This window comes from Zootoca vivipara, chromosome 7, assembly GCF_963506605.1.
Source record: "Zootoca vivipara chromosome 7, rZooViv1.1, whole genome shotgun sequence".
Lineage (NCBI taxonomy): Eukaryota > Metazoa > Chordata > Lepidosauria > Squamata > Lacertidae > Zootoca > Zootoca vivipara.
This window is the reverse complement of record NC_083282.1, coordinates 30794755-30813183: the sequence shown is the minus strand read 5'-3', so window position 1 is coordinate 30813183 and position 18429 is coordinate 30794755. Positions and strand designations below refer to the sequence as shown.

General features: G+C 43.1%; 1 protein-coding gene across 4 annotated transcripts in view; it reads left to right on the top strand.

Annotated features, from left to right (window-relative positions):
* The window catches only part of ST6GALNAC3 (ST6 N-acetylgalactosaminide alpha-2,6-sialyltransferase 3), a 260006-nt gene that overhangs the window by 70090 nt on the left and 171487 nt on the right, over positions 1 to 18429 (top strand). For 2 of the 4 annotated variants that reach the window (XR_009557886.1, XM_060276809.1), the window contains exon 2: positions 133 to 695. The exons of the other annotated variants lie outside the window; for them this stretch is intronic. Coding sequence is in view for 1 of the 2 variants with exons in the window: in XM_060276809.1 (XP_060132792.1) it covers positions 627 to 695 (69 nt within the window). In the remaining variant the exon portion in view is untranslated. The remainder of the gene's footprint in view (positions 1 to 132; positions 696 to 18429) is intronic. 4 annotated transcript variants of the gene reach the window in all.

Below are 18429 nucleotides of genomic sequence, written 5' to 3'. Positions count from 1 at the left end.
CCAGTAGTTAGAAATCTGGGCTGAAAGAATTAATTAATCAGTGAGATTAAACTGCCAATGGTTTGATTGCAGCTTTTAAAAATAGATTTCCTTATTAAATTGAAGCTGATTTTTCTGTTTTCCCACTGCTAGCACCTTGACCTGATTGGCGCGTCGGGGAGTTACTGACTGTGGGAAGATTTTAACATGAAGTGAGAACACAAACTTTGTTCAGGAGCTGCATAGAAATATAATGTACAGTTTTGGGGTGCAGCCTGTTGCTCCTCCAGCGCTCCTCCAACTCTCTTGGCCCCCAACCATACCTAAAACGTTATAACTTTCTTTTCTTTATTATGGAAAAACAACCGACAATGATACTTAGAAAGAAGTGGTAGTTTGAATGGGAGTTTGTTTTGTATAGAGGAGAAGACCATCCTCCCTCCACTACCAGTGCAGAAACACAGACTGCTAGCCTCTTAGCAGGATAGTCAATTTCTTCTTCCAAGGTGACTGGCAATGGTGAGAAGATACAATCCCATCAGTCCTCTGTCAGTTCACTGACCTTCTATGTGGACTGCAGGGAAAGAGGCTTTCTTTCCCCTGTGATCTAGCTCAAAAACAAAGCAGGCTGGTGGAGGAATGGAGGGATGCATTCTCCTCCTCCGCTTGAACACTCCCTCACCTGCATTGACTTCCTGGCCACCTATGGCCACCAGGTGAGTTGCTGAACACAAGGCTGTAATATTTTCTGTTGCTATGAAGCACCTTTGTTTGCTACCTGTGGATGCTTTCCTTCCTACCAAACTTAGCTGAATAATCTAGTAGAAAGATGCTACATGTGTAGATTTGCAGTACCTGTTTTCCCACCAAACTGTTGAGGATATAAAATAAAAATAAAAATAAAAAGTTGTGGGAATCATTCTTAACCTTAAATATAAGGAATCCTGCTTGAAACAAGCCAAATATAAATTCCATGGGACAAACTGAATTGCCAAAACCTTTGCATACCTATTTACTATAGCTAATTAATGAAGTTTATTTCAATAGGCTTTTCAGTACAATCTTATTTTTATGAATGTCCTGGCACTTGATTCCATTATGTAGAGTGTGAGTGTGTGTGTGTAACCTGTGCCTTGCATATGTGCATATTACATTTAAAGCTTGTATTGGATACTGCTGGTGGTTGTCGCACTGAATACAGATGCTGCAATCTAGCTAAGAAATATTGACTTGGCATTCTTTAAAAGGTCATTATTGCTCAGGACTGTGACACCAGCTTCCGCTCAATTGGCTGAAAGATTCCCTTCTTTTCAAGCTATGTGAATGCTGTCTCAATTTACACTTCACTGGGGGGGGGGGCGCAACAAAAAGCAAAGCTGAAGGTAACCAAATAGGTAATTTTCACTGAGCATCTGAGAGCCTCAAGGCAGGCCCTTCATAAGCTCTGCAAAAATGACATTTTAAAAAATGAATATATATCTCTAGTGGCGGAGCATGAAGTTAGCCTGAATAGGCAGCATCATGTTTTGGATTAATAGAACCTTTGAAGAAACTGAGCCTTAGTTAATGGTGGTCTCGCTAAGTTCTCCTACTTATTGCTACTATGATTATTTCTAAATATTTATTGATGACTTAAAAACCTAACAAAAGCCTTGCTGAATCAGACAAAGGGTTTATCTAATTCCAGCATCCTGCCAGATGCCTCTGGAAAACTCATATGCAGAACATCATGACCCAGTGTAGTATATAGTGTTTTTACTGCTTGACTAGAACCAGGGAGACGTAGGTTCAAATCTCCGCTTGCCAGCATACGTGAAAAGTATTTAATCAGGCAAATACTTTGGTCTGGTGTTCCTTCTCTTGATGTGTGTGTTTGTACTTGCTTTTCTTTGGATAAACTTGTATGGGAGGCATGAGCATCACTGAGTTTGTTGCACAGAACATCTGAGAACCAGATATCACATGGTTTCAGTAGTGGGGTATGAACCCATGCCTCCATTCTTTGAGAACCAGTTATTACACCTTCTGTACAAAAACTCACTCCTGCTTATCCCAAGCTTTCTTAATTTTAGCAAGGGGATAGTAATTTCGTTTCTGCTATTGCCAAAATGGCTTGGATTCAGAAATCCTTGCCCACCTATTGCAAATCACACAGAGTCCCACCAGCAGATACAGATCTATATCCAGATCTTCTGACCCCAGCCCCTTGGCATATGCAGGTGCATGTTTCTGTGGAATGGCAAACAGAATCAAAATGCCAGTATTTTGAGGAAGGAGGAATGAAGACTTGGGGGGAGGGAAGAGGAAAACAAGATGCCAGGGAGAAAAATGGTGTGAGGGAATAAAGCCAGACAACATATAACAAAAGCAGAATCAAATCTACTAATAAGGGAATTGTCAAGACAGGGAAAGGGAAGGAGTACAAACCCAAGACATGGAGCTTGTGAGAGAGCACATAATGAGACAGGGAGAAAACCAGATTCAAAATGAAATCTTGGAATAAAGGAACTGTCAGGCATATAATGAGCTAAACCAAGATAGAGAACAAAAGAGCCTAGAAAAGGGGAAAAAAGTGAGGTTCTCTTTTAAGGTCTTGGGGTGAGGGGATCAGAAATAACCTCTGGAGGCAGTGTTGGAGAGAAAGATGCTGACATCTCATGAAAAACTGGATATCATAGGTAGATAGGTAGGTAGATAGGTATATCATATTAATGAAAAATAATTGTTTAAGGGACAAATAGGTAATTCTTCAGCATTAAGACATTGAAACTCAGGTCACCAGTTTTCTCTGTCAGGGAGTCAAGCAAAAAAATCAGCAGCTAGGTTACATTTATAATATATTTTTGTATGTAGGCAAGAATTTCTGCCCTTTTTTGATGGTGAGATGGGCTCTGGGGAATTGGCTATCTAGTCAGCCCAAGAAGAGAATAGTGGAGAGAAGCTTGACCTAAAAGGCTGGGTAAGAAGTATCAAATAAATAAATGATAAGGTGGAGTTTCACTGGAAACCAGCTCAGTTCAGATATGTAAGGGGGAGGGCTTATAGGGAACAGCCCCCCCCATCAGGTCGAGTTCCTCTCAGAGCAGTAAGTCCAGTAGCAGGTTCAGAGACAGTCCAGCACTCCCACCAGACATCCCGAGGGACAGGGAGGCACAGGATCAGACGAGACAGATTTCCTAGGCTTTCAGTCGTCGCCCCAAGTGCAATCCCGGGTTCAGACTGGGAGCAAGTTTTCACCCCTACTAGCTCAGATGCCACGGAGTTTTTAGGTTTCCAATCATCTCCTCAGCTACCACCCACCTCAGGAGAGGAGGGAGGGGGGCCTGGGGGTGGATGTAAGGGGGAGGGCCTATAGGGAACAGCCCCCCCCTCAGGTCGAGTTCCTCTCAGAGCAGCAAGTCCAGTAGCGGATCAGATTACAGAAATCAGAAAGTAGAGAGGGAGGGGAGAGGCTCTGACAGCATGAGAGAGCCTCAACACCGAGTAGAGAAGGAAGCAGCTGGGGAGGAAATGACGGGAGAGCAGTCAGAAGGACGGCCCTTCCCCCCAACGCCTCAATTGAGGTGCATGGCACCCGTAGGGCGATGGGAGGCGCTTTGGGGTTCCCAAGCTGTTATGTTGGGTGTGAAACAGAGAGAAGCCATTGTGAGGTTCTGACTCCGACTAAGCAGACATGTTTTCCAGACTCTTTGCACTGTGAATAATATGCACAATAAAGATATCTTAAAGACAAGGAGGTGGGGAGCGTCAATACTCAAGAGTAAGCTGCAAGAACCTCTGACACATACAATGGGCACCACCAGTGAAATGGCCCTGCTCCGTGTAACTCCTGCCCTGTCATTTGATAGAGTGTCCACTCGCCCTCCTTCTTGACATGGAAGGCTCTCTATTTGAGTCTCCAGGTCCAGTACAACGACCATAAGAAGGGAGAGCAGGGACCTTGAAGTTCTCAACAGCTGTTAAGCAAGCAAGCAAGCAAGCACACTGACAGGTCACCTTTGTCTCAGTCAGGACGCCTATGTCCTGGCCAGGCTGAGGCCTCTCTGAGTGATTTGCTAAGTTGTCCTCAGTAACCAAAATTATATGATCAACATATACAAGTAGAAAAGTTGTTTTCCTTCCTTTGCAAGGAATCGTACAAAACAAAGTGGCACTAATAAAAGTTCCAGGGTAGCAACAGAAAGCTAACTAAAAATGCTTTTGCAGTTCATCAAAACTAGCCAGCAATATCAAGTTATTGGAAAACTGGTGCTAATAACAGTAATCCTTCTAGTTGGTTAATTGGTTTAGCAACTTCCATGCACATGACGTGTGATGCTAATTAATTCCCCCAAGTGTTAAATGATAACTAATCAGAGGCAGCTACAGAAGAGCTATGCGATTCAGGTAATATCCTTGTCAATCCCAGCAGCTATATAAGAGGACGGCCCGGCCTGCGGCTGGCCCAGAACTCAAACTAAAAATGCTTTTGCAGTTCATCAAAACTATCCAACAACATCAAGTTATAAGAAAACTGGTGCTATTAACAGTAACCCTTCTAGTTGGTTAATTGGTTTAATTGGTTAATTGATATCCTTGCCAGGTGATATCAGGTGATATCCTTGTCAATCCCAGCAACTATATAAGAGGACGGCTCGGCCTGCCCAGGCCCCCAGCCTGCCCAGATGAAGCATAGCAGAAAGAATTAAAAAATATAACTATATGCCAAGGCCAGAAATATTCATGAATCAGATGCTATACCTGAAGGTGTGTGTGTGTGTGTGTGTAGATATGTATCCAGTTTAAAAAACCACTTCTCTTCTGTGTGCTCACCAAAGGAAATGTCCCTTAGCCCCACTCCTGAGAAGAAGCCGAGTTATTGAGGAATTGAGGAATTCAAACTTTGGGGCTTAAGGAAATACATGTCATATTTGGAGATGAAAAGGTTAAAAATTTATGAGGTTCTATTGGAATTAAGCTACCTGGAGTGCCGTGTGCTTTCAAAGAGGACAAGAGGACTGCATGGAGAATGGTTCCTTAAGGATTAGAACTTTTGATGGTGGCAATAAATAATGTACAAAATTCAAATGCTGAATACGAAAGAGACTGAAGTTGCTTACCTCTTGCTGCGACTCCTTTTCACATGCTGCTATTCATGTTTTTCCCCCCTCTGCTGATATTCTCAGAACCAGCAAGGCCACCTCATGAGAATTTTATTGCAGGATTGTATATGCATTTCAGTGTGGTTTGAAAGCAAATGTCTGACTGATGACAAAAATGCAGGAAAATAGGATTTGGCAGGGTTAAATCCAAAGATTAGGAACATTACGCTTAGTTACCATAATAATACAGTTCAGAAGATCTTCAAGGAATTGAAAGTCACTAAGGCATGGGTAGCATTTACACGTTTGTTCTTTTTTAAAAACAACTACGACTAGCATTTAAAGAACTTGTCCTACCCTTATGGCCCCTGGGTGTATAATCTTGGGCTTAAACTTTCGTTACCTACATTTTTTAATTTATAAGATTCCTTAGCCCTCCCCTTCATTGGAAAGGGCAGGGGACAACAATATAATAATAAAATATTAAATCAGTTGAACAGTTTACATCAGTTTACATCAGAAAAACAGGGTCCCATGGTGGCCTACTATGGGTAGGGTTTACCTAGCCCTATGTTGCTTTTAGAGGGACCCAGGTGGCGCTGTGGGTTAAACCACAGAGTCTAGGGCTTGCTGATCAGAAGGTCGGCGGTTCGAATCCCTGCAACGGGGTGAGCTTCCGTTGCTCGGTCCCAGCTCCTGCCCACCTAGCAGTTCGAAAGCACATCAAAGTGCAAGTAGATAAATAGGGACCGCTCCGGCGGGAAGGTAAACGGCGTTTCCGTGCGCTGCTCTGGTTCGCCAGAAGCAGCTTTGTCATGCTGGCCACATGGCCCGGAAGCTGTCTGCGGACAAACGCTGGCTCCCTCGGCCTATAGAGCGGGATGAGCGCCGCAACCCCAGAGTTGGACACGACTGGACCTGATGGTCAGGGGCCCCTTTACCTTTACCTTTATGTTGCTTTGCATCTCCCTTAAGGTTTGGATCTGAAGAAAGAGAGATGGAATTCTCTAACACAGGCACCCCCAAACTCGGCCCTCCAGATGTTTTGAGACTACAATGCCCATCATCCCTGACCACTGGTCCTGTTAGCTAGGGGTGATGGGAGTTGTTGTCCCAAAACACCTGGAGGGCCAAGTTTAGGGAAGCCTGCTCTAACACAAGAGATGGGGACCTTGTGCTTTCTTATCAGCCCCAACCAGTTGACTTCAATCATTCTACAATAGTTAGGTACAGAATATCACAGCATTGGTGATACTAGCCTTATTATTCAATATGTGGCATTGACACTTATGTATAATTACTAGAATTAGCACTGCCTCTCCGGCTGCTTTCGCCTAATTCGGTCAATTACAAAGCTGTGTATTATTTTAACTCTTTCCCTGCCTCATATTTGCACAATATTTGCCAACAAAATGTGGCACTGCTGTTATAAACTGGGTCTGGGGCTGTCCAAACGAAAGCACCCAAACTCCTCAGAGTGGAACACATTCCTCTCTGGAGCAGGAAAATAAATGTGTCATAATCATAAACTGAATCACAGCATGCTTTCTAAAAGGAGATGGGAATCCTTGTAAGGAATTTTTTTGACATTATCTGCGCCATCTGCAAGTCTCTGTATTATGGCCTTCAGAGGGTCGGCACCGTTATCAATCAAGTTCCTTTATCAGAACAAGCCTTTCTGTTCCTGAAGAATAGTCTGTTTTCATTTGAGGGATACAAAAGTGTTTCCTTTTCTTTAAATGCTCTTGTCCCTGGTTTGTTGTACGCTAAGGCCAGTTTGTTGCTTTCATGCATGCCAGGAAGCAATACTTGAGATGCATATACGGTACTGTACCTTCGCAAAATGATTTTGCTCGATGCCCTTCAGCGGTTGTACAAATCGGAAATGTAAGCCTGGAGGTTGTAATCCTTTAAGACAGCTTTCTCAATCTTCTGGGCACAGGTATAATCAGCAGTATTTTGAGAACATGCCGAACCACCAGTAGTGAGTATGCCTTCCACTGAATACAATTTAAGCCCTACTATTCCAATGGTTTGCTGTAAACATTCCACACTCAAATGCTAATTGAAGAGCATCAGGTTTCTCCTGTTCTCATTTCATTCTCTTTAAATTAGTCTTAACAGGAGGAGCATTTAAGAAGTACACTAGCTGAATCTGGGTAATCCACAGCAGTTGCCCCTGGTGAATTGACTTTGTTTTGCTTTCATTAATTCAATAGTCAGTACTTGTGTAGTGTTCTCATTTCTCCCTTGTTTGAATCAGATCAGCTACCATTCTCAAAACGTTTTAATGTATCAGGCATTTGTAAACACATTATTGCCTTGAAAATGCACTTAGAACATCCAGGGGAATGTCAACAAGGCCATTCGATGTATGTTTGTTTGGACATAAATTCAGGATTAAAAACAAATCAGAGTTTTACAAATAATAAACAGTTTACAGCAATATCCCTAGCTACATTTACCAAACTGCGGGAGGCAGTGGAAGACAGGAGTGCCTGGCGTGCTCTGGTCCATGGGGTCACGAAGAGTCAGACATGACTAAACGACTAAACAACAACAACATTTACACAAGAGAAAAGCTTCACTGAAATCCAATATCTCGCACTCATGTAAATGTGATTAGAATTGAGGAGCTAAGATTGTTTTTAGGTTTTCTATTCCATGGCATACCCGCCAACATTTCTTCGATGGAAATAGGGATGTCCTATTCAAGAAGAAGAAGAAGAAGAAGAAGAAGAAGAAGAAGAAGAAGAAGAAGAAGAAGAAGAAGAACGGTTTTATTATTTATACCCTGTCCATCTGACTGGCTTGCCACAGCCATTCTGGGTGGCTTCCAACATATATAATAAAACTATATAGGGCTGCCTTCAGAAGTCTTCTAAAGGTTGTATAGTTACGGTACTTATCTGATTGGCTTGGGGGTTGCATAACTCCATACCCTCCAGTATTTCTTTGATGAAAACAGAAATGTCCTAAGGAAAAGCAGGACATTCTAGGATCAAATCAGAAACTGGGATGGCTTCTGTAAATCAGAGACTGTCCCTGGAAAATAGGGACATTTGGAGGGTCTGCCATGGTAATGCTTAGTGAAGAAACAGATCCTTGTGGTTAGGGCATATTTTCTATGATAGCACTTGTTCTAAAATCCATATAGAGGTGTTGTATGAGCTCTTAGCAATATGTGCAAGTTAAAAATTTCAAAAATATATAACGATGTGGCCAAAATTAGATACTTTTCATTGCTGTTGACTGAATACACTTGCTGTTAATTTTTTATAGTGAAATCTGCTTTCAAATAGGCATAGTCTAGAGATATTCTATAAAACACTGCTTTGCAAACTTACAAAAACTGAGGCACACTGATGTTTCTGAGTGAATGTTGAGGGCACAGTTCACCCACACATCCCTAATGATTTACTTTCCAGGAGGGAAAGTGTGACATTAATTTTTATTAGTAGAGTTAATAAATTAGTTAATTTACTATAAGTATGAAACACCTGGCTTTTCTGCACATTATAGGCCAGGTCTGATCTTGGAAGTCATATTGATTCCAGTGGGAGTTAGATTGCCAAAAGTAAGGAAATTCATTCAATCCAGTTAAACCCATACTTTGTGCATTCATACATCTGCTAGAACTGTAAGTCCCGATTCAGCATTCTCTGGACTGACGGTGCAAGTGAGAAAAATGGTTGGGAAAGACTTCTGTTGAAAACATGGAGATCTGCTGCCAATCAGTGTGTAGACAGTACTGAAATAGGTGGACCCGTGATAAGGCAGCTTCTGACATACTTACACATATGTGATTTTTTTTAAAGTGGGGTGGAATACTCAGGCTGTGTACATGCCATGCATAGCTGCCAAGTTATCCCTTTTTTACAGGGATTTTCCCTTATGCTGAATAGGCTTCCTCGCGAGAAAAGGGAAAACTTGGCAGCTATGGTACATGCTACCGTGTTTCTCATATTATAAGACATGTCTTATATTTATTTTTTCCTCAAAAAACACACACTATGGCTTATTTTCAAGGGATGTCTTATTTTTTTCCTCCTCCTCCTGCCGCGGCTGGCATTGCTGCTGCGCCTATCACTATGTCTTATTTTCAGGGTATGGCTTATATTCCTTGAATGCTTAAAAATCCTGCTATGGCTTATTTTATGGGTATGTCTTAAAATATGAGAAACAGGGTATATATTTTTCTCCTCAAATAATTTGGGACTCTGTAGTCCCAAATTTCCACCAACCCTTAACAAACTACAGTGCCCAGAATTCTGTTTGTTTGTTTGTCTGTTGTCCCAGAATTCTTTGTGGAAAGTAATATGCTTCAAGTGTGCTTTAAAGGTATAGTGTGTGTACCCGTTTTCCTTATCTGTCTGTCTCTTGACAGTTCCCATGCTGGGCTATCCCATCTTTTCATTTCTGTTAAGTAAATGCTTTGCGAGGTTGACATTGATATATGCATATTTGCCAGGGAAAAGACAGAGTAATGAACTATGCATTTGCAATATTTTTTGTAACATTAGGCATCTGTTGGGATTTTCTGTTTTTAACATAATGATCTGTGTTGCCCCCTTCCAGCTACCAAAACCCTTTAAGTGCAATGGAAACAGAAACAGCTTTCTTAGCAGCACCCCAGCCTAAGGAAAATAATGTCTAGCCTTGAACCACGGTTGCAGACCAGGCATAATTTGTCTCAAGGATTTCAAACGCTGCTTGTCTTGCCCTGGATTCTTAGGGGCTCCCAGAGAGACGGACCCTGCTAAGAAACGCCCACGTACACCCCGTAAAAATATCACAGCTATGCATTTTGTTTCACAGCAGACAGCCCACACATCTAATTTAAATCTTTTTCAGCCTGTCTTTATGAGTGTTTCAAAACGAATGCGGGGATTTGGAATACCCAGACATGGGACCAGAGGGAAGGAAGGACAAGAGAATATTTAATCTGTCTCAGGGCTCTAGATATGGACATTAATAATGGTTAGCTTATTTCATGTGCAGTAGTACCACCAGCAGCAACCATCACCACCACCATCATAATGAAGAAAACACCTTTAGGTTTGTGTAGAGTGCACTCCCCCGATTGCATTAGTAATGACAAGCCCCCACTAAGTTAGGGGGATCAAAACTTTTGGGTGGGGAAAAACAACTGTCTGGCAAGCTTGAACCCCCCCAGCATTTTGTAAATTGACACTAGAGCATGATCAGCTACAGAAGGAGGTTAAGCACAGCACAGGTTGCATGAAGGGGGTGCCCAGTGCTTCTGTCCACTTGCTCTTATCCCCCGAAATGGCTTTGCGCCAACTGTTCAGCTCTTATGGGACTCCCAAGTAACATTACCTATAAAGAAGCCATTTCAGGTGTGTAAAACTCAGAAGTTCAGTCTGTCCTAGCAGTGTACCCAGTGCATACTTTATTACAGCTCAGCACCATCCACATGCTGACACGCCAGCCATGCTTCTGTCACAGTCTTTCATTAGAGAAGCTGCTTCCTTAGTGGACAAAATGGAGAGAATTCATGGATGGAAATGCTCCCATGTTAGATGGAGAGGGAAGTTCAACCCAGCACTAATTTGCAGGGCTAAGTGTGCCCAGTCCGAAAAGCTGCTGTCTTGAGCTTTGGTGTGTCCCTGAATCTGTAGGGCCATAGCTCAGTGGTGCAGCATATTTGTTGATTCAGTCCTTCGAATCTCCAGGTAGGACTGGGAGAGATTCCTGCCTGGAGAGGTGCTGGAGTCTGTAGACAAGACTGAGCTAGATGGACCAATAGACCCTGCAAAGCTTCCTGCACCCTATGTCCTTTTTGTTGTTTGTCCTTTGATCCCAACTTGCCTTTCAGTCCTGACTTCTGACTTTGTCTCTTAACTCCAGTCTCCTGGCATAGCTCCCGGCTCATCTCAGTGTTCTGCCTACAGCTCAGCCCTGACAGTTGGGAAGCAAGTGCGAATCATACATGCAGCCAATATATCCTTATACCTTCTTTGCTGTGGGACTCGGCCACCATTTTCTGGCTTGTTTCCCCACATTTGCTTTTCATAATGGAGTTGGCTTGGAAGGAGCCCTAGGTTGGTGCACAACAGGGATGCTTCAGTTTGTTTTGAATGGGTGCTAGGCTTATTTACATCTTCATAAAATCAAACCGGGGACTGCCAATACATTATAATATTGTATATGACTCAATATAATATCGTTCTGGTTAGAGGAGTGTGTTCAAATTAAATCTCAGCTGGGTATTAAAAACTACTTTGATGGAGTGGTAATTACTTTAAAATCTCATTCCAGTGAAGTTGGAAGGTTTATATTTAGGGAAGAGACATTAAAGATAAATGGCTCCCATGCCATTAATTACCAGGGAACATCATAATTAAAGCATTGTTCATACTTTAATTCAGTCTTGGAAATAAGGGTTGAGCATTGCCAACCTTTTTCATTTTCCTTCCCCACCTAGCAGGGTTTAACACCACCTTGACAGGCAAGAATGCACCAGGTGAAGCACTTCCTGGCTTGTCAATGCAAAGATGAGTAAAGCTTCGCCTCCTGACTTTCTGCACAGTTGAAGCACATGAGGGGGAAGTTGGTATCCATTGAGGAGCAGCCCATTTCATTCTTGTCTTTTTTCTGACTTTCAGATAACCCTTAGAGAAGTATATGAGGGTTTGTCATGTGGGTTCATCCTTCCTAGTGAAGGGAGAAAGGAATACGACAGGGGTTGGGAACCTCAGGCCTGCATCCAAATGCAGCCCCCCAGTGCGCTCTCTCTCTCTCTCTCTCTCTCTCTCTCTCTCTCTCTCCCTCTCTCCCTCTCTCCCTCTCTCCCTCTCTCCCTCTCTCCCTCTCTCCCTCTCTCCCTCTCTCCCTCTCTCCCTCCCTCCCTCCCTCCCTCTCTCCCTCTCCCTCTCCCTCTCCCTCAGAACTCTGCCCTTGCCTTGCTTCACACCTTAGCTGCCAAGTATCCTGCCTAATTTCCGGTGCCCAAACATGGGAAGAGCGGCCCCGGAAGTTGCTTCTATGCAACTTCCGGTGCTGCGCTGCTGCTGATCCCGCATTTTTCAGCGGGAGACTTGGCAGGTATGCTTCACACTCAAAGTGTTTTTCCCTGGCTGGAATGCGTCCTTGAACTCAGATAATGCTTCTTCCTTACCCGGATGATGAACAGAGAGGGTGTGTGTGTGTTTGTGTGCGAATGTGTATAGAAACTAGTCTTCTGGTACAAATTTGCATCTGTTGCTCTGACTTTTTTGCCTCTGGCCCCACCCACCACTGACTTGTAGCTCTTTGAAATTTGCCCAGAAGGGGATGTAGCCCTCTCACTGTATTCCTCAGCTCTGGAATATAAGAACCAACGATGTTCAGATGACACTCTACAAATACTCAGGGAATTGTGAGGGGTCAAGTAGAACTATGCCTGATGGAATCATCCCAACATAAATTTGCTTCCTGTGCCTGACATCTATAAATTAATGTGCAAGTAAGGAGAGCGAAGGAGAATGCCCTTAGAAGTGCAGACAGTACAAAGCTCATTGCTGAGCAAATAGCTCCAGAAAAGTTGAGATGCAATATAATGAATGGGGAAGAAGGTCTGAATCCTTGTATCAATCATAGAGTTGGAAGGGACCCCAAGGGTGATCTAGTCCAACACCCTGCAGTGCAGGAGTCTCAACTAGATCATACATGACAGATGACCATACCAGCTCTTGTTTAAAAACATCCAAGGAAGGAGAGTCCTCAACCTCCTGAGGGAGTCCTTTTCACTCTTACTGTCAGAAAGTTCTTCCCAATGTTCAGCTGGAATCTCATTTCTTATAACTTGAAACCATTGGTGTGGTTCCTAGCCTGTGGAGTAGGAGGAAACAAGCTTGGTCCATCTTCCGCGTGACAGCCCTTGAGATATTTGAAGATGGCTATCGTATCTCTTCTGAGTCTCTTCCAGGCTAAACATACCCAACTCCCTGAAGCATTCCTCATAAGGTTTGGTTTCCAGACCCTTGATCATCTTGGTAGCCCTCGTTTGCACACATTCCAGCTTCTCAATAGGCTTCTTAAATTGTGGCACCCCAAACTGGACTGCATATGAAGGGATAAATATTTTCCCCTCCTTGCTAATATAGCTTGCTGAAAATTGAAACGGCCCTCAAAGAGCAGAAGAAGAACTTGATGGACCTGGTCCAGCATTGTGTTTTCACAGTGGCCAACCAGATGGCTATGGGAAACCCCACAAGCAGGATTGCAGCACAAGAACCCTCTCCCCTCCTGTGGCTACCAGCAACCAGCATTCAGAAGCATTGCTGCTTCCAGGTGTGGATGCAGAGCATAGCCATTGTGGCTAGTCTCCTGCAATAGCCCTCTATGAATTTGTCTACTCCCTTTTTAAAGCCTTCTGTGTTGGTGGCTATTACTGCCTCCTGCGAGAGCAAGTTCCATAGTTTTAACTATGCCAGTTTTAGCAAGCATGTAATAATGCAGTGCATAATATTAATAAGAAGGGTAACTGCAAGCCCAAGGGAAGGTGCAATGGACTGTGCTTCTGTAATCTCATAGTTTCTTTCTCCCTCCCTCTCTCCCCATCTTCCCATAACTGTCAGGTCAACACTGAAAGAAGAAGGGACTCGGGGGCATTTTTGCTGCCTGGAATTCCGTCACTGTTTATCATGTCAGTCTTAAGGTTCTTTGAATGGTGGAGGCATCTGAGCGGCATATTGTGAAGAAGTAGCAAGTGCCTCTTGGCCTCAATAATTAAAGCCCAGCATTTCTTTATTGGCTTCCCTGAGCTGTCGAAGCAGAACTCCTGTACTTTGGCTGGTTTCAGAGCATCAAGAAGCATGTCTATGATTTCCTTCTATGCACAGATTTCTGCTGCTTATGGTTGCCGCAGGCCTTTTATTTTCAGTCAAATGTGTCTGCTTTATTGTTTGGAGCTAATGAATCTCATGACAAATATGCAGCACGAAACAAAAAACAAAAAACAACCCCTAAACACAGAGCATTTCAGGAGTGAAATTATGTGTGCCCAGGCGAATATAGGTGGATTATGGTGACAAAACCCTAAGCAAATACTTTCAGATTTATAGAAACAAGGTGCATAGTTTGATGCTATTTTAGACTTATGTGGGCAAAGTGGACAAGATCCACCAGCTTTGGATCTTGGGAAATGCTGTCTAGCTGTTTTCTGTTTTTGAAGTTTTGGAGGTACAATAACTCCAAATCCTTAGCCCCAGTGCTCATATGTATTGTTGTTTAAGCTGATCTACCAGTATATTATTCAACATTGATTGTCCTTAAAAATGAGTGAAACCAATTTGGGAGGTTGTACACGTGACAATTAGGAAGGGAATTTGTGGCTAAACTTGTGATCATTGGAATGTTTAGTGCCCAGAAGCATCATTGCATCTGTGCAAAGGTGCTGAGTGTGCACTGATAATGTCACTTGCCCACCCTGCTGTCTGGACTCCTTTGTGTAGTGTGCAGGGTGTGGATAGGACTCCTCTGCTATTAGTGCTGCAAAATTATCAGGAGAGGCAGTAAAAGTGGTGATGACTCAATTTGCACTAGCCAGCTGGAGCTTCTGAAGGGAATACCATTGCATAAATAAAAAGCATTCAAGAGTTGTGTCGGGTAATGATATTTGCAGGTAGCATGATTCTTGAGAATTTAAGATTGCTGTGCATGATTTCAGGAATGTGTGCCAGTTTGTTCTAGGAAGGAACATAAGTGTTTCCACAGTGAGTACTTATTGAAATACCCTTTTGGGCTCCGATACCCAGTGTGGAATTTGATTTTGGGCTCAGTTGTACAGAAGCTCTCTTGCCATGTTGATCTGTCCATGGTTTGTTTGGACACCCATTGCTATTGCTATGGGAAGAACCATAGTTCAGCAGTAGAGCACAAACTCTGCATATCACTACTTTAAAAATAGTCTTAAGCAGTGACTTAGGACGCTGCCATAAGCCAGAATATACAACAGGCCAATGGTTTGACTCAATATAAACAGCTTCATACTCTGTTTTACAGACATGGGACTGCTGGCTGTTTTAGTGAGGATGGTGCAGGAAAGTAACACTACTGATTAAAAATAATTGGAGTCAGTTCTGCTCTGTGGCTGTCATAATGTGGATTTTGTGTGTGTCTGTAAAATTGCCTGCAAAACCAGTGCATGTAAGGACTCCAGCTTGTAGAAATGTAATGAATGAACCACAATAAGTTGCCAAAAGTGTGTGTCTGCATCTTTAAATTCTCTACATTGTTAAAATGGACATCTATTAAAATAAAATATGATATATGCATCACATTACTAGACCTGTTTCATGTTATGGTGGTCATGTTTTAATGTTAGCAGATGACTTTCTGGATTGTGACATCTGTACCAACAGTAGTTTCATCAATTCCCATCTGGTAATTTTTTCTTTGGCCTTGTTTCGAGATACTGTACACACCATTTATTGGGAGATAGTTTATTCCCCTGAATTTCAGACCATGGGTTTATTTCCTCAAGAGCATGTTTTAATCATAATGTATACAGCTGAAGCCAAACAGAAGGAGAACATACCTAAATCAGAGATGTTCATAATGCCACCACAATCCATTTAAATTTGATTAAGCCCCACTTACCTATTGATCCTTCTTATTACATATAGATTCCAGTACACAAATATGGGTAACCTGGCATGCCATGAGAAGTATTCAGTGCCTGCTCTGTTTTGGGGAGCTCCTAGGCAAGATGGTCTCATTGGGCCCCTTCTGTGAGTGGCCCGCTTCCTCCTCAGCACTGATCCTTCTATGTATTCACTTGTCTTCTTCATCTGGGTCAATCTATCCAATTGCTGCGCAGAAGAACAAGGCAAATGAAGGATGCTCTTCCATCTATTCATTCCTGTTACTGCATGCATGATTTGGATTGGTGATTAAGTGATCAGGCAGCAATAAGCATAGATAAGGAGAAGCAAGACCCTTGGGCTCTGGGTGTCAGCAGTGAGCCCCCTGTTGGGAGGTGCCCATTGATTCCATTTTCTGACACCTGTCCTGTGAAGAAGCTGCACCCTAACAAGGTGCTCAACGAGGGATATTCTGCTGGATGAACAATGCTCATTTTCTGTGCAGTGTACCTAACAGAGTGTCCAAGAAGAAATTAACTATTTTGTATTAATTATCATCGCACCCCCTCTTTATTGGATCACAAACCTTTCCCCACATAAGAAGGATCAATCAGGAGTTATCTTTCATGCGACAGACTTATTTCAGGAGCTGACTGCTGTTGTACTAAGTAACTTTTGGTGGTTTCCGTATAACCCCTTTGGCACCTTGTTGTTGTTGTTGTTTAATCGTTTAGTCGTGTCCGACGCTTCGTGACCCCATGGACCATAGTAAGCCAGGCACTCTTGTCTTGCACTGCCTCCCGCAGTTTGGTCAAACTCATGTTCGTAGCTTCGAGAACACCTTGTATACTTTTAATATTTTTAAAATAAATATTTTTAAAATAAAAAATAAATATTTTAACTCAGCTCTTGACAGACAGTGGAGAAGATAAATTATTTAGTATGGACATTCCTCTTTTACCATATTGTACTGTGACTGAAAAATAGGTTATATAATTTGACGCGAACAATACTGTCCCGGTGCAATCTCCACATGACAGGTTTTCCCAGGAGACTTTCAAAGTACCGTAGCTCAGATAGAGACAGTGACAAGTTGTGCTTTCAAAGTATTGTCTGAAGTGGTGAAATATTTAAAGGCAAGTACTTTTTATGAGGCTTCCTCTGTATGTGTGTGGTGTGTGCGTATGACAAAAATCATGTAGCTCCTTAAGGGACATATTTCTCAGAAGAATTTTGCATCCTGCAATTCTTGCCCAGCAATGTGTCTCTTTTCTCTTATCTCATCTTCTGGAGGCTAAATGATGGAAATATCTGTACTACTTTGACTGTGAGCCACTCTGCTAACTTACACACCAGACAGGGGTGAGATTCCTGTCATCATAGTGCTATTGCCATCCAGTCTGCTTATACGCTAAAGCATGTGGGGAACAGGTAGGACAACCCACGGATAATAGTAAACCTGAGGACAAGGATGGGGAACCTGTGATCTTTCAGATGCTGTTGGACTCCAATCAACCCTAGCCAGTTTGGGTCTAGGATTATGGGAGTTATATTCCCCTTTCCGCACGAGCAGGTCCCATATCTTTATTGGGATTTAACCAAGCTGAAGCAGATGTTTCCTTAGAACTTTCCTAGGTTTTGGCAACCACAAATCTCTCTCCGGCCAATTAATAGAAGTAACCAGTTCATACGAATTAGAAATAATGGGTTGTTTTCAATTAAGTCCTACTTAATTGTGGACCCATTAATCATGTCTGTGAACTTCTGTGGGTCTGCCCTGAGTTGGACTAGCATTGGATACCACTGAATAGACTGTCTCCAGCTATATTGTACCCAGAGTAGACCTAATAAAAGGAATAAATACAAGTTAGTAATGTCCATTGATTGCAATGGGTCTACTTTAAGTAGGGCCAGCCCAATACATTTTGACACTTGAGGCAGGCCCCAAAATGTGACTCCCTTCCCTGCCAAGGAAGAAGGGTTGAATGAAGATCTTAATCCTGGGACTTCCGGTCTACCGCCATTACAGATCAGTGGGGAAATCTCGAGCTCCGAGATTCCCCTGCGCAGTAAGGGAAGGGGGACCCGCCAGAGCAACGCGGACCCCCCAAAAACCCCAGATTGAGCTTTCTGGGGACGTGGAGATTCAGCTGAGCCCAGAACGGGGATCCTTTGCCCCCCTGTTTAGCCCTATTAAGGTCGCTGAGAGGCAGTCACCTCACCTTGCCTCATGGATGGGCCAGCCCTGACTCTTAAGTAGGTCAAATATTTGATGCAATGCAGAGCTTCTTAAAACACCACAAAGGTGTTTTGCAGTGTTGGTCCTTATCTTATATATATATAAAATGTAGACTGACCCTGTTTGTCACAGAAACCACTGGAGCAATACTCCTCAGCTTTGGCCACAACCTCACTTACCACTATGAGAGTGACACCATACCCTTTCCGTGGTCAGATGCCATACCTGTGCCGAAAAAACACAATTTTCAGCAAATTTCGGAACCCACCACTCAGATACCCGGGGAAGCTGGGAATTATTCCAAAAAATCTGCATCTCTAGGGGCAGATACAACTGACCACGCCCCCACCCAAACTCCACTGCAAACCTCGCCAGGACACCATTACTAACTGTCGGAGTCACCAACACAGGCCTCAGAACAGAGGTCTCCCCCCTCCACTGCCACACCTGCCACATCTGCTGTGGGAAACACATCACCCCGACATTGTCACCAAAAACCCCACAGCCCAATGACACAACTGTTGACACACGGTCACTCAAA